At 37.4% G+C, this 14,698-nt stretch overlaps 3 protein-coding genes across 8 annotated transcripts; all 3 read left to right on the top strand.

Annotated features, from left to right (window-relative positions):
* Positions 1 to 425: 425 nt before the first annotated feature.
* ccna1 (cyclin A1) lies at positions 426 to 3,373 on the top strand. 5 transcript variants are annotated; one of them, XM_016539205.1, is made up of 9 exons: positions 426 to 517; positions 593 to 750; positions 821 to 1,034; positions 1,745 to 1,863; positions 1,933 to 2,156; positions 2,225 to 2,429; positions 2,501 to 2,614; positions 2,760 to 2,893; positions 2,961 to 3,373. In XM_016539205.1, exons 2-9 carry the CDS (start codon positions 598 to 600, stop codon positions 3,010 to 3,012), a joined length of 1,215 nt encoding a protein of 404 aa, XP_016394691.1. In that variant the 5' UTR covers positions 426 to 517; positions 593 to 597; the 3' UTR covers positions 3,013 to 3,373. The 5 variants fall into 5 exon arrangements, with proteins under 5 accessions (XP_016394691.1, XP_016394695.1, XP_016394690.1 ...); XM_016539209.1 differs by having other exon boundaries at positions 432 to 517; positions 590 to 750; positions 821 to 1,004; XM_016539204.1 differs by having other exon boundaries at positions 432 to 517; positions 590 to 750.
* A 722-nt stretch (positions 3,374 to 4,095) lies between these two features.
* LOC107728829 (spartin-like) lies at positions 4,096 to 9,764 on the top strand. 2 transcript variants are annotated; one of them, XM_016539102.1, is made up of 7 exons: positions 4,096 to 4,860; positions 6,905 to 7,099; positions 7,249 to 7,399; positions 7,848 to 8,042; positions 8,145 to 8,303; positions 8,443 to 8,533; positions 9,031 to 9,764. In XM_016539102.1, the coding sequence occupies exons 1-7, from the start codon at positions 4,144 to 4,146 to the stop codon at positions 9,236 to 9,238; spliced, it is 1,716 nt and encodes a 571-aa protein (XP_016394588.1). In that variant the 5' UTR covers positions 4,096 to 4,143; the 3' UTR covers positions 9,239 to 9,764. The 2 variants fall into 2 exon arrangements, with proteins under 2 accessions (XP_016394588.1, XP_016394589.1); XM_016539103.1 differs by lacking the exon at positions 9,031 to 9,764 and adding an exon at positions 8,709 to 8,951.
* Positions 9,765 to 9,993: 229 nt separating this feature from the next.
* ccdc169 (coiled-coil domain containing 169) lies at positions 9,994 to 14,283 on the top strand. Its single transcript, XM_016539115.1, has 8 exons — positions 9,994 to 10,067; positions 10,186 to 10,268; positions 10,396 to 10,506; positions 11,182 to 11,222; positions 12,775 to 12,873; positions 13,197 to 13,250; positions 13,463 to 13,539; positions 14,131 to 14,283. Exons 1-8 carry the CDS (start codon positions 9,994 to 9,996, stop codon positions 14,222 to 14,224), a joined length of 633 nt encoding a protein of 210 aa, XP_016394601.1. The 3' UTR covers positions 14,225 to 14,283.
* The last annotated feature ends 415 nt before the right edge of the window (positions 14,284 to 14,698 follow it).

The following is a 14,698-nucleotide window of genomic DNA, read 5'->3' as shown; positions in this document are numbered from 1 at the left end:
ATGATCAAAACAATGAGTGAAAGAAATACAAACGACAAATCTAATGAAATATGATACATGTGATGTGTGAAGAAAACAAAGCCCTAAATATCAAAGTTTAACATTTTTATTTTGCATAATGTGTTTTGTTTTTGAAATGTGTTAATCTAAAAGTTCAAAATGCTAATACTTTATAAAAACACCCGTTTATAAATTCTAAAAGTGTTCACATTCATGACATGTTGTCTGTCAACTCGTTAATACTGCCGCTGAACAGCAAAGTAACATAGTACTCTGTTTCCATGGTTATGTTGCCACGTGACCATACCTTAGACGCGTGTTTAATTAGCATTTATTTGCAGTAGCTGGAAAGCGTAGGAGATCTCAATTAAGTCAAATGTGTTAATTAGCCTCATGTCGATTGGTCATGAATATCGACGTGCTCGTATAAAAGGTTTAGCGAGACAATTAGTGTCAAAGCACTTTGATCCACTCGTTGAGAGTTTATTGGTTCTTTAGGAGTTTAACGCAGTAAGAGGTTGTTTTGAACGGTCTTTGATTCAAGTAGTTGTTTATAATTTGAGTTGACCTTGAACTGACAAATTTTCAGCAGATAAAATGGCTTCCCGTGGCTTCGCTCCTCTGTCCAGTCGTCAGGAGAACATCATGGGCCTGGGAAGAGAGGATGGCCTGCGCGCTCTCAAGCCTGGCCAAAGGGTTGTGCTCGGTGTTTTGACCAAGAATGATCAGCACAATCGAGTATTTGGTCAGGTTAGTGTCAAGTGTTTACAATGCTGCGCCCAGAGTGTAATAAAGTGACGTTTTTGTATCGTTTAATTAGGTGTCATCCAAATATGTGCCAGCTTTTTGTGATGCATCTTCCCGTGACGTCAGCACATCGAGCGCTACACTGGGTGATCACGTGGTTGAGCCAGTCATCGCGCAGTCAACTAACCAATCACCCTCATTCTTACTGCCGTCTGAGCTTTTGCTAGTAGATGATGCTGTCCAAGATCTTGGTTCAGGTATGCTGGCAGATCAAGTCTATAAGAGAGGTAGTGTAAATATTAAATTCAACTACTTGAATACGGCTATAATTGTGTGTGGGGTTTTTTTTTTGGGGGGGGGGGGGTTAACTTTTTAAAATGGTGAATCAGTCACTTTTTAAAGTGTTTTTATAACTATTTGTATGCTACAGTAGGTTGTAAATCTCAGCTGTTATTTAGTGGAAGGCTTTTTTAAAGAGTTGGTATCGGTTACAATGACCAGTGTTGCAATACTGTTACACCATTTAAAAAAAAAACAAAAAAAAAACTAATTGTTACGATGTATGCAAAGTAATGTTACTTTTGCATCTGTCACCTGAGCTGGGCTTGCTTATTTTAACCCCCCCCCCATTAGGTTAAATCTAGTTGTGTAACTTTCCTTACCTCCACCAATTATGGCTTAAGATTGTATGTTTTTTTATATATATATATATATAGCTTTAAAGTACAGTAGTCCACATTTGAAGTGGATCAAAAATTTGTCCTAAGGCAAGAACTCACTTTGGGTTTTAGGACAACTTTGAAAGGTTTTGATCCACTTCAAATGTTGACTATTATATGGGTGCGAATACAATTTATTTTAAACCTTCCATCACAGCCTTTTAAGTCTGTGACTGTTTATAACCTCCCATCACCTGAAAGGCACCTCTCGTCACTTGCAGTGCAGATTTTTTTTAATTTTTATGGATTTGGCCTAAAACTATCTTATGAATATTTAGGGTCTTGCATGGATTCTTCCATGCAGTCATTGCCGGAGGAGGAGGCTGCTGCTTCTGAGGATGTCTTGTGTGTTCCAGAATATGCTGAGGACATCCACAGATACCTGCGTGAATGTGAAGTTGGTATATTTGGTGTCAGCAGGTCTTTTGAGTTGCCCTTTATCTGTCTGTAATGCACGGTGTCTCAGGTTAAATACAGGCCAAAGCCCGGCTATATGAGAAAGCAGCCTGATATAACCAACTGTATGAGGATCATCCTTGTCGACTGGCTGGTTGAGGTTGGCGAGGAATACAAGCTGTGCTCCGAGACTCTCTACTTGGCTGTCAATTACCTGGACCGCTTCCTTTCGTGCATGTCTGTCCTGAGAGGAAAACTGCAGCTTGTGGGAACGGCTGCCATACTCCTGGCTGCGTAAGTGGTGATGAGTGATTTTTATTTAAATTTGTTACCTACTGACGTAACTGCTTGTTTCTGATTAGGAAATATGAGGAGGTGTATCCTCCGGAAGTGGACGAGTTTGTGTACATCACAGATGACACCTACACAAAGAAACAGCTGCTTCGGATGGAGCAGCACCTGCTCCGAGTGCTGGCTTTTGACATGACTGCACCCACAGTTCACCAGTTTTTGATGCAGTACACATTGGAGGAGCATATCTGTGCCAGGACCGTAAACCTTGCTTTGGTGAGTGGGTTTCATCTTGTGAAATTTCTCCTGAGTTGGATATTGATTTCTTTTTCCTCTCTCCCCAACAGTATCTTTCAGAGCTGAGCCTGCTTGAGGTGGATCCCTTTGTCCAGTATCTACCTTCCAAGACTGCTGCAGCTGCATATTGTCTGGCCAACTACACTCTAAATGGGGTTTTGTGGGTACGTCTAACCTTCTCACTGAAACCATTTTTCATTTGGATGAACCAATAAAGTGCTTCCACAACTGTAGACAACCATGTATAAACCCCTGAATACTCGTGCAGGCTTGTCTATAATCTGCCTGAAATGGGTTTGTTTCTTGCAGCCTGAAAATTTGTATGCCTTCACTGGTTATTCCCTGGCCGTGATCATCCCGTGTCTGAAGGAGCTTCATAAACTCCATCTAGGAGCTGCAGGTCGCCCCCAACAGGCAATCCAGGAGAAATACAAGAGCTCAAAGTAAGCAGGCATTTGTAATGTGGATGTTTTGGTTTTTACCTTACTAAAGACTAATCTCGTCTTTCAGATATTGTGGCATGTCCCTGCTTGAGCCTGTGGAGTCTCTGCCTCTCCCTTGATGTTTTGGTGACCACATTGGTTACTTGAGGCCAACAAATTAACTGCAGCGCTTAAGTCTATTGTAAATATTGAATGAACTTTTTAAATGTGGCTTTTAATCTTTTTAAAACGTGATTTTTATCATAGGTTGCTTAAGACTAATCAACAAAATAGTGACTTGTTTCTCTGTAAATCCAACATGCTGTTGGTCTGAAGGCTGTGTTCTTCCCTATCAGTATATGAAATGAACAAATGGTTTTGTACCACTTTGTCTACTTTCCTTGGGGTCTTTTTCTGGTACACCATGTATTTTACTTGTGTATATTAAGTGCAATATCATGTACTTAAACTGAATTTCAATAAACGAAACAAGTTGCATTACTGCTTGTTGTGAAGTCTGTTTTGACCAGCCTAGTACACTTGAAAGCAACAATTTGTTTTATGGTGCACAACGACCTCTAGCGTTCACTGACTCCTGTCTCATTTTACGAAAACTTTAGTCAACCGGCTTTTGTGTAAACGGAAATGTTACTTCGTAACATTTTAAACCAAGTTAAGTAGCAGAAAATATACGCGAGCGAAATCGCACAGGTAGTCTCGATACCCAACCATCGCGTAAGGGTCATCGCAATACAGCTTGACAACCACCGGCTCCATTTAATAGCCTATTTAAGTTTGTCTCTATTTACTTCCAGTTAGGCGCTAAAACTACTTTAGGTAAGTTATGAATGAAGATAACGTGGCACTAAAACGCGTCGTAGTATTTTTTTTTTTTTTTTTTTTTTTTCTCCAAAGCGTTTTATTAAGTGTGATTCTCTGGAAATTACTGTAATTCGCGCGCTTTTAGGTGTTTACGATATGAAAAACATTTATTCGGGGTGACAATTTATATATATATATATTTTTTTTTAAGTGGCAGAGCGCCAGTTGACCAGAAGCGCTATGAACTTTGTTTTATGTTTTTTCTTTTCCCCGTAATCTGGTCCAACCTGCTTGGTGACAAAGTAGCTACATAATTTCGTCGTGTGTCATGAGGAAAAAATAAACTCATCAGTAATTTAAGCGCACGCTGCCAAAGCTCACGCTTTTTGTAAGTTTTACAGTTGCTCTTTTTCGTTTTTGAAGTTATATTAGAGTTTCTTGGCACTGCAATGGAGTCACCAGAACCGGCTGAAATCCGCGCCATTCGTGAGAACTATAAAAAAGCCCTGCAATGTCTGAACTCAGGGCTTCAGTATGACGAGGTGGGGAATAAGGACCAAGCTCTTCTTCTGTACAAACTGGGCAGGCGGCATCTCCTCAGAGGGCTCGAGGTGAACACGCATGGTGAGCGCTGCGTCGGACGCCACTGGGACTTCGCGCGACAGACGCAGCTGAAGATGAGCGTGACTCTGAACACCATCACTGATCGCCTCGGGGTGCTGGAGTCCACAGCGAGCTCTGGTCAGCGCCTTTATCCGACCCTTCCTGTACTCCAGGACCCCCAGCCTGTCGTTACCACCAGAGCACCTGTCTCAGCTTCAGGGGGGGCCTCTGCTCATCCCGCCTCCCCTACGGCGGGCTTCACTGCACCCGCTCAACTTCCACCAGCCTACACTCAACAACCGACAGAAGGGCATCTGTCACTCTCTCATGGAGGCAACAGGCCATTTCAAGCTGCTCTAAACCAGACACCCCAGCGCCAGGCCTTTGCCCCAGTCAATCTCAGAGAGGCTGGCATGGAGATTTTGTTCTTGCCCAGTGGGGTGCAGATGTTCTTCGTTTCTGCTGAGGGTCATGTCAGCGCCCCTTCTTATCCAGGGTACCTACGAATAATCATATACAACAGCCAGAACAGTAATGCCAGCTATGCCCCAGCATACCTACAGGTAAATATTGTGTTTGGATAATGTTTCTATATTTATTAATGTGTATAGGCTACTTGTTGTCTTATTCTCCTCCAAGTTTTGTTATTGTTAACTAAAACTATTTAAATCGTTTTTGGTAATTGAAATTAGCTGAGATCAAATATAAATAGGCTATTAGACGAAAAACTTAAAGAACTTTAAAAATTAGAGATGTTGTCTTGGGTGAAGTAGGCCTACTAAAATGACTAAAACTGACATTGAAATAAAAATAAATATAGGAATTAAAAAAAAATGACAAAGCACACACCGAAATGACTTGACCTAAAATTATAAAAATGTAATAAAAATAAAAGCTTATTCAAATTATTAAAAAGCACCTAGCATATAAATACTAAATTGTGTAAGATGCTAAGACTTTGATAAAAAGACTTTAATAAAAGATATTAAGAACTTTGTGAAACTAGACCTACTTTTAAGGATTTTTAGATATTTTTACTGTCAAAGACAAATATTAAGAATCATCTTAAGATGATTTGTGTGTGTGTGTGTATGAATTATTTTTAGTTCATATTATGAAAGTCTCATCTTTGTTTGAAACTTTGGTCATATAACATTGCATTATATACACCCTTATTTGTGCTATAAACAAACTATTCATCACCTAGACAAGAATTGTATAGGTTTACCCTGCACAGAAGTCTTGTGATGATCACATGAAACTGGGTGTTTTTCTTTGTTTTTAAAAAGAATTACGTCTGTGTAGTGTTTGGTTGTTGTTGAGCATCAGTTCATGGCTGACCGCAAAATAACTAAGATTGCTGTCATGCTTCTCATGTTATACAATTACAGGAACATTCTTGTGCATTATAAAGCAAAGAGAGAAGTAGAAACTTTGTGTTTTTTTCTTAAAAGAAGACTTGAGATTTATTTAGTATGGCTCATTTGATGGGTATTTGTGTTTACTTTTAGACTGAGGAAGTTTTACTTTCAGTTGATTGTTTGTATCACTCAAATTGATACAATTGGATTACATGGATTAGAAAAGTTTCACTTTCATACGTCAAAAATAGGTGGTTTCACAGCTCCACCTCTTCTGTCAAACCCACAAAAGTCAGTCCAACCTGACTCTGTGGTAGTTATTTAAAAAGCTTTAGGTATGTTTAGGTTGTGCAGTGCTAGGAACAGGCTGTTACGGATGACGCCAGGGTTCTTTGTGCAGAGTCGGTCTGCATGCTGTTTCCGCAAATAGAAATCTCATTGAATGGCAGAGCGTCGGCTCTGTGCAGTATTGGCAGATAGACATCCAGAACAAAGGGTGGCTTTCTGAATAATCACACTGCACAAACATATGCGATGTAATTGCAGTCTTATTTGATCCCAGTTGTCCCTCATATGCACAATGACATCCAAATACACTAAGTTAATCTTTATTGTAGTTCAAAGGGTCATCGAACTTTTTGTTGCTCAGAACACCAAAATATTTTTTCTTTTATATTTTTCTTTAGCCAACACATTTAGCTTATTATTGAACTATAGCCTGAAAGTAATAAATTATTTGAAAATATAAATGATTATTAAATTGGCAGCATATCTTATTTCTCTTAACTATATTATTGATATTAATATAATATTAATATTAGTTCTAATAAAGTTGAATACATTTTTAATGAAGTTCTAAGTCCTAAGCAAAGTTTCTTGTTAAAGCCTATGGCAGTCAATACAATAAAACCATAATTAATCACATGAACAAATTGTAAATGTAAATGTGTTCAAAATTAACGCTAAACATATTGTAATTTTTTAACAACCATATATTTTTTTCATATTTCTTTTTCATATTTCAATATATATATATATCTTTTTTTTCAAAGTTGTAAATAAAACAAGGATTATTGGAGTGCATTTTACAAGAAAATACTTTAAAAAGTGTGAAATTTATTAGCAATTTCTGAGTGAATTGTTTCTACAACAAATGATTTCGGTGTGGTTTAAAGGTGGTAAGTAAAGATCATGCACAGTAAAAAAAAAAAGTCTCTACATTTTGATTGAAATGTTGTGCTTGCAGGTTTGTGATTGGATCTACCCGCTGTACCTAGACTCACCAGTCTTTCTTAGTAACAAAGGTGTGTTCACATTTCCCGATACCACCGCAGCAGTGCCGGGGTCCTATGTTGGGGTGGTGCTGTCCTCAGAGATGCCTGCAGCAGACAGGCATCTGTTCCAGGAACAGCTGTCAGCACTGGCACAGCTCAGGGTCCAGGTACTCAATCTCACTTTTGCTTTTGCCAAAATGCATGATGAAAAAAAGACAAAAGTGACATTTTTATTGAACTCTCAATCTATGCATTTGTTTTGTATAACTCATAAGCTTGCTACGTATTACTCATAACCGAGGGATTTTCATTTAAGGTAGACGAAGAACAAGGTGGTGCTACAGGAACAGACATTAACCTGAGTAGGAAGGTTCCTCCTTCAGAAACATCTGTAACCCAAACACCAGGAGGGGAGGATAAAATTGTTCCTGTTTGGAGCGAAAAAATGTCTCAGAGTATTCTAGCAGGTCTGAACTTTAGGATCAGAGTAAAGTAACCTGAAATTTTGATAGGAATCTCACTAGATATCTAGTGTATTTGTTTCTTCTATTGAAATAGAAGTTGAGAAGACACACATTCTTAAAAATAAAGATTGGCATCTAGGTTCCATGAATAACCTTTAACATCTGTGGAATTTTTCTGTTGCACAAAAGGGTCTTTAGATTATTACAGTATTCTCCACACTAAGAAAAATGTTTTTTTAAGAACTGATCAATGAGAGGTTCTTTGTGGAACCCAAAATGGTGTTCTAGGGCATTAGTATGGAAAACCCCTTTTTGGAACCTTTATTTAATTAAGAGTGCACTGAACACCTTTTTGGTGCATTTTATAAATAGCCACTAGAGGCCACTCTAATACACTCTCAGGGAAAACAAGTGCTAAAGGTATTGTGATATTTCCACTGTGGCTGTGCAGGGACGTCCTGGCTGGGTCGGGGGCTTGTGCGAGGAGCTGAAGCTACTGGTAAAGCCATCCAGAGAGGAGCAACTAAGCTACGAGAAAACATCACTCCAGAGGAGACCCCAGCAGAGGTCAGCCCCAAGGTCACCAAAGGCCTAAATGCAGCCAAGCAGGCCACAGGGGGTGCTGTGAAAGTCAGCCAGTTTCTAGGTAAAACAATGGTGTAATTAGATTTATCATATACTGACATATGTCGAGCTTTTCTGTATCCTGTTCTGCAACATGTACAATACATTTTGCTTTATTCACCAGTGGATGGTGTTGCTGCTGTAGCTGATAGAGTTGGGAAAGAAATGGCTCCACACGTGAAAAAACACGGTAGCAAACTCATCCCAGAATCCCTCAAGAAAAGTAAAGAAGGCTGCTCCAACATGGATGGAGCCAAGCTAGTGGCAGGAAGCAGCATACAAGGTAAACAAATAAATCCTGAAAGGCTTTTGCCATTTTTCTTTTCTACATTAGGTTTACTTAGTATATCAAACTTGTAGATCCTTTATAACTTGACAAAAGATATTTTAGTTCATGTTTAGATGCAAATTTTGTTCTGTAGGTTTGTCAACTCTCTGGTCAAGTCTGGAAACAGCAGCAAAGACTATTGGCAAAAGTGTAACTTCAGAGACTGTGACTACTGTGAAGCACAAGTAGGTGTTTTTTTATTTATTGCTTTTCAGGATCCACTGATTCACGGTTTCTCTTCTGCTTTCCTTTTATTCTTTTCCCACCTGATACTGCTGTTGTTGTTTTTTGCTATATACCTATCCAAACTTCAGTGCTTTGGGAAATGGATTAATTTACTCTTTCCTGTTGCCTTTTCAGATTTAGGGGTCTAGGAAGCCTCTTGGACCCCCCTAGCAGCATATAAATGGTGGCGGGTAAAAACACACTTCGTTTTCTGTCAAATTCGAACCTACCCAAAGTGCCTTATTTTCTTGAGTTACTGACCATTCAGAAGTTGAGAAGGTGCTTATTATTATTACTGCACCGTCAGAGTGCTTTGTGAATTAAAACTGAGGTGAATGCAACATTTTGTCTGTGCACTGTGTTCTGTTCATTTTAAAACTTTTCACATTATTTCAAATATCCTTTAGAATCTTCTGTCAGGACTTTTAGCTCAGAATATCTCCATGTTTGTGATCAGGTATGGAGACGATGCAGGACAAGCTGCAGACACTGCAGTCCAGTCTGCTGTCAATGTAGGTATCACAGCATTTAATGTGGACAACCTGGGCGTCAAGGGTATACTGAAGAGCACAGGCAAGCACACTGCAAAAGCAATGGTGAAAGACGGCTCAGGAGGAGAAGGAACCGAGAAGAAAGAAAAGCCACCTAAGGATGAGAGAAAATAATAAATTATTAGCTGTCATCAATTAACTTATGTACATTCTCGTAGCAAAAAAGTATCGTTTTGTATTGATAATGAGATTGACATTATACTGAGCAATGTTTTACAAGGATGCACTTAGATATGTATTGTACTAGTTAAAGGTTATACTCATGTTACTCAAAGATAACGTTTTTATTTTCTTAAAGATATTCAGATGGTTATTTTTATAGAAAGAAACAACAACAGGGTATTTGATTTTGTTTTACCTTGTTTGAATGTTTATTTCACAAGTATCTTTGATTTTCATGTACATTCTGCATTCTTCAGATGCATTTAGATGAAAACTTGGAAGATAACTAAGAATTAACATCACTGTACTCTATTACTGTTTTGTACATTCTTGTGGCTTATGTTAACTTTAAGAACAGGCCGCCTCATTAAAGTTTACCACAAAAATTTACATTAGCCGTAATGAAAAACATAACACCATGGTACTATTTGTAACTTTTTTTAGTGTAAATACAACTGCCATAGTTGTAATAAAAAGTAGAGTCTTCTTGCCTTTTCCTAAACATGATTTCAGATACATCTGTCAAATCCTCACCGTTACAGTGAGCGTTGTTGTAAATTAAGGTAAAGCTTATTGAAAAGGTCGCCGCACAATAGGACCCAACGTGATTGCGTAATCAATGTTGTGGTTGTTCGTTGCCGTGGATACAGCCCAACAATCACAAAGACACCGATGAAAGTGAAACCTGTTCATTACTCAGACTGAGGATGGGAGAAACTGATCTCAGAAATTATGAGTTATCCCAACTGCAAGCAGAAGTCGAGCAGGAGAGAGAGGTCAAGTAAGTCCAAACATATTTTAAAAACACAAAGCAATGTCTTGACCGCTGTCACCATGAATATATCAGACATTGCAGTTGCACGTTGATTAGACTTTAGTAATCTGTGAATCGTTAAAAGGGAGATGTTAAAGGACTCTGTGTCTGACCTGAGGAGCACACTGGCTGATTTGGAGAAGAGACTTCACAGTGTTGACGGAGAAGGTCTGTATATGAACAAAAATGCAAGAAACATTAACCTACGGTATAAATTACATTTGACTAGTAATCTAATGAGCAAAAAGAACAAATTTGTACATTTATTAAAGTTGAACCGTACCACTCTCCTAAGAGAACGAGTGGAGAACCAGATATGAGACACAGCTGGAACTGAACGAGCAGCTGGAGAAACAAATCAGTGTCGTTCAAGAGAGACTCGAGGCCCTCCACGGTGACCCCTCAGGTAGCATAAGAAACGCTTCTTTTTTTCTTTCTTTTTTGTTGTTGCTATAGTATAGTATGTTATCTTATAGTATAATATAACCCATAGCCTTTATATTTTGTAATTTATGGTGTTTTCAGGCCTCCCTTATAGCGTGTTGCTGCAATCAGTTTGCAATAATACAAAGATACACTTGGGGGCACCTGCCAGAAAAATAACGGAACAATTCAGGTACACTTACAAGTATACTACTAGTACACTGATATTTGTATACTTACTACATAAAGTATACTTAAAAATATACTTGAACTTTACTTAAGTATACTTACTAAAATAAACTTGAAGTATACTACTTTTTGGTAAGGGAAGCTTTATATGGTCTGGAAAAAAGTATTTTGGGCTAGGTCATAGTGCATGTCCACAGTTTCACATACTTCACTCATGATTTCCTATGTTGGCTCTATCTCTAAGTTCTCTTCATCATCTTCATCAACCTCTTCTTCATCCCATCTGTCATTTGATTCTTCACATCAGTTATGATCAAATGAATGATCAAGGGTCTTATGCTGATACAGAATGTAATATGAGGCAGGCACAGGCAAGCCATATACTTTAGCGCTGAGAGAATAAGCCATGCTGTTATTTTGATGTATTGTGTACACACTGCACCACTGTAACTTTTGTCTTGCTCTTCAGATCGACTGGCTTCTATTCGCTCATATGATCAAATGTCAGAGGTAAGCATTTCAGTTGCAAAAAGTTCTACCAACTTCCAAAACTTCTAAACAAAATTGTAATTGTTATAAATTATAAAATCATTTGAATTTAAATATTAAATAATTATATAAATTATATATTGTATATAACAAAATCAACAAATTATATAAAATATAATTACATAGCCTAAATATAAACAGAAAAAAAAATATATAAGGCAAGCCATATACTTTAGCGCTGAGAGAATAAGCCATGCTGTTATTTTGATGTATTGTGTACACACTGCACCACTGTAACTTTTGTCTTGCTCTTCAGATCGACTGGCTTCTATTCGCTCATATGATCAAATGTCAGAGGTAAGCATTTCAGTTGCAAAAAGTTCTACCAACTTCCAAAACTTCTAAACAAAATTGTAATTGTTATAAATTATAAAATCATTTGAATTTAAATATTAAATAATTATATAAATTATATATTGTATATAACAAAATCAACAAATTATATAAAATATAATTACATAGCCTAAATATAAACAGAAAAAAAAAAAATTATTTTAAAGAATTATTATTAATGATAAAATTCTAAATGTCATAGACTTGCACAGTATGTAGCAGTCAAAAACACAGGCTTTTAAAAATATATATACATTTCACTCCCTCACGCCCCCTGTCTGTGCAACATGGAAGAGACGATTTGGTCTATGCTTCAGTGCATGTATACACATTTCATTTTCAACAGCTATTGTTGCATGGTGCAATTGTTTCTAATTACATCCTGTCACAGCTCAATATGGTCTTCTGCCAAAGACGAGATTAAAATCAATCTGCTGAGACAGCCTGAAAAAAAATAAGTGAGAAGTAATCTGTAAATGAGGGAAGAGAAGCGAGAAAGACATGGGTGGGCCATGCCAGAGGGATGGGATGACATTTAGAATATTTAAAAAGCAAAAATATTTGAGGTCATGCTTGACCCCAAGCAAATAATCTTCATTTTATCCCTATCATATAATCACACATCATATAAGAACATTCTTTATTCCTTGTCTTAAAGAAATAGCTCACTCCAAAATGAAAATTTACTGACAGTTTACTCTACCTCAGGCCATCCAAGATGTAGATGAGTTTCTTCATCGGAACAGATTTGAAGAAATCCAACATCACATCGCTTGCTGACCGGTGGTTCCTCTGCAGTGAATGGGTGCCGTCAGAATGAGAGAGTCCAAACAGTTTATATAAACATCACAATAATCCACAAGATTCAGTACATCAATTAACGTTTTGTGAAGCCAAAATCTGCATGTTTGTAAGAAACAAATTCATCAGTAATAATTACTTGTGGATTAATGTAATGTTTTTATCAGCTGTTTGGACTCTGATTCTGATGGCACCCATTCACTGCAGAGGATCCATTGAAGAGCAAGTAATGTGATGCTAAATTGCTCCAAATCTGCTCTGACAAAGAAACAAACTCATCTACATCTTGGATGGCCTGAGGGTGAGTATTCTTTGAGCACATTTTCCTTTTTGGGTGAACGATTGCTTTAATTTGTTCAGATATTTTCTTTTTATTCAGGATGCTCTCAGACAGAGGCTGAAATTGCTGTCTACTGAGAAGTGCGGCCTTCAATCCCAACTGAAGGCCTTCCAAATAAGAATTGTGCAGGAAGGAAAGGTGAAGTCCTACACCATCATATCTTCCACCATCGTTCCTACTACGAAAACTACTCTCTAGTCAAGACATCACGTATCTTGTTGTACAAAATCTCCAGCTATTAATTGTAACATAAATGACATAAACATGAGAAAGTGAAAGAGTTTAGGTCTGGGCTGCTGAATTCCCCTAGAGGTATAGTAACAATGATTTCACAATTATGTTGACATGAGAGTCCTAAGTGGAAGAATAAGGAAGGATTACAATTTGTTACTTGGTCATACATTACAAAGACAGATAAATAAAGACATAATTGTCTTTATTATGCATTCTATTCCTAATAGACTTACCAGAAAGTCTACGAAGAGAGGCGGGCGTATCTTGCAGAGATCGCAAAGGTGAGGAAGGCATTTAAAAGAAATTTTCCAGTTTGTGCTTTCAGTTATGTGTATTCACTTGACAGATGTTTTTATCCAAGACGCTGTACAGTGTAGGTTTTATCATTATGTGTGTTCCATGAGAATCAGACCTATCACTGTGGTGTTGAGCTACTTGACCAAAGATATTATCCAAAGTGCTGCGTTTAAATACTGATAATGTGTCCCTATAGCTGTCTTCAATGCTGGATATGAGCAGAAAGCAGCAGATGGTTCAAGCCCAGAGGAAAGCGCTGGGTTCAGACAAAACGTAAATGTGAAAACGCACTGTACATCATCAAATGACACCACTTTGGTTCATAGGAAACAATGCCAGGTCTTATTTTTTTTTCTTTAAAAATTTTAAGCAACATGGAAAAAACATGCAGGGTTGAGCCAATCAATTATTACAAGTAAATCAACACTGTGAACAGAATGTGATTTTATCATCATGTATACTTACTCATTTCACTGGTATACTTAAAATCGTGAGTAACAAGACCAATCCTTTCAATCTCAGTAGGCTAAGAATGAGTAATAACTTAAGGGATAATTCACCCAAAAATTATTCTGTTATTATTTACTCACCGTCATGTGAGTATGTATGAGTATGATTATGTCTTTCAGATTTCTTTATATTTGTACTCTGCAGAAGAAGTCAAACAGGTTTTGATATATAACCATTTCTAGGTGGACTATCCCTTTAATATTCAGTTATTCAGGTTTAATTGTCCTATATGAATAGACACAGTAGATGGATGGTCTGTCTTTGATTGCAGTAATTGTACTTTTAAATACATTTTTAGAATGTTGGATATCCTAAATCTTGTTTTTTTGTTTTGTTTTGTTTTGTTTAAAGCAGAGGCCAGGAGAGTATGAGGCAACATTCAAGTATGATGAAGGGGTCTGTCAAAAAAGCACCAGCAAGGAGTCGACTCCCTCGATTAAAACATTAATGCAGTTCAGGGATCTTCAACAGGGCGGCCATCAATTATTGGTTGATTATTTTTGTCAAAGTGTTTATTTTTTTTAACGTTTTTATTTTATTTTATTATTTTTTTAAGAACAGTAAAATGATGCATAATTTTTCAGAGGCCACTCTGAACTTTAAGGATATTCACTAAATACTTTAAAATAATTTTAGAAAATTATTTCTTGGCATATTTTAGTGGGTTTTGTCTTATTTTGGCTTATTTCATTTCAAGGTCATTTCTTTAATTAAATATATTGTCATATCAGATGCTAATTCTGTTATGAAAACTTCCCAGATAGCAAGCAACCACTGAAACAATGTTAAAGGGGTCATATGATGCGATTTCAATTTTTCCTCACCTCGCTTTTCAGAACGATGAGCTTTGTAATAATCGACGCGTTTCAGAAAGGTGGGGCATAGAGGAGCAACAATAATGTACATCATGTGGAAAATAATG

The sequence above is a fragment of the Sinocyclocheilus rhinocerous genome, unplaced genomic scaffold (genome assembly GCF_001515625.1).
Source record: "Sinocyclocheilus rhinocerous isolate Xijiao unplaced genomic scaffold, SAMN03320098_v1.1 scaffold397, whole genome shotgun sequence".
NCBI classification, from domain to species: Eukaryota; Metazoa; Chordata; class Actinopteri; order Cypriniformes; family Cyprinidae; genus Sinocyclocheilus; species Sinocyclocheilus rhinocerous.
This window is presented reverse-complemented; position numbering and strand designations above follow the sequence as displayed.

Excerpts from the sequence above, each read along its gene's own strand:
- ccdc169 (XM_016539115.1), top strand. The coding sequence starts at position 9,994 with ATGGGAGAAACTGATCTCAGAAATTATGAGTTATCCCAACTGCAAGCA. Across the intron at positions 10,068-10,185 it reads GAGCAGGAGAGAGAGGTCAA|GGAGATGTTAAAGGACTCTG; the intron begins GTAAGTCCAAAC and ends AATCGTTAAAAG. Across the intron at positions 12,874-13,196 it reads GAATTGTGCAGGAAGGAAAG|ACTTACCAGAAAGTCTACGA; the intron begins GTGAAGTCCTAC and ends TATTCCTAATAG.
- ccna1 (XM_016539205.1), top strand. The coding sequence starts at position 598 with ATGGCTTCCCGTGGCTTCGCTCCTCTGTCCAGTCGTCAGGAGAACATC. Across the intron at positions 751-820 it reads ACAATCGAGTATTTGGTCAG|GTGTCATCCAAATATGTGCC; the intron begins GTTAGTGTCAAG and ends TCGTTTAATTAG. Across the intron at positions 2,430-2,500 it reads GGACCGTAAACCTTGCTTTG|TATCTTTCAGAGCTGAGCCT; the intron begins GTGAGTGGGTTT and ends TCTCCCCAACAG.
- LOC107728829 (XM_016539102.1), top strand. The coding sequence starts at position 4,144 with ATGGAGTCACCAGAACCGGCTGAAATCCGCGCCATTCGTGAGAACTAT. Across the intron at positions 7,100-7,248 it reads TGGCACAGCTCAGGGTCCAG|GTAGACGAAGAACAAGGTGG; the intron begins GTACTCAATCTC and ends TTTTCATTTAAG. Across the intron at positions 7,400-7,847 it reads GTCTCAGAGTATTCTAGCAG|GGACGTCCTGGCTGGGTCGG; the intron begins GTCTGAACTTTA and ends GTGGCTGTGCAG.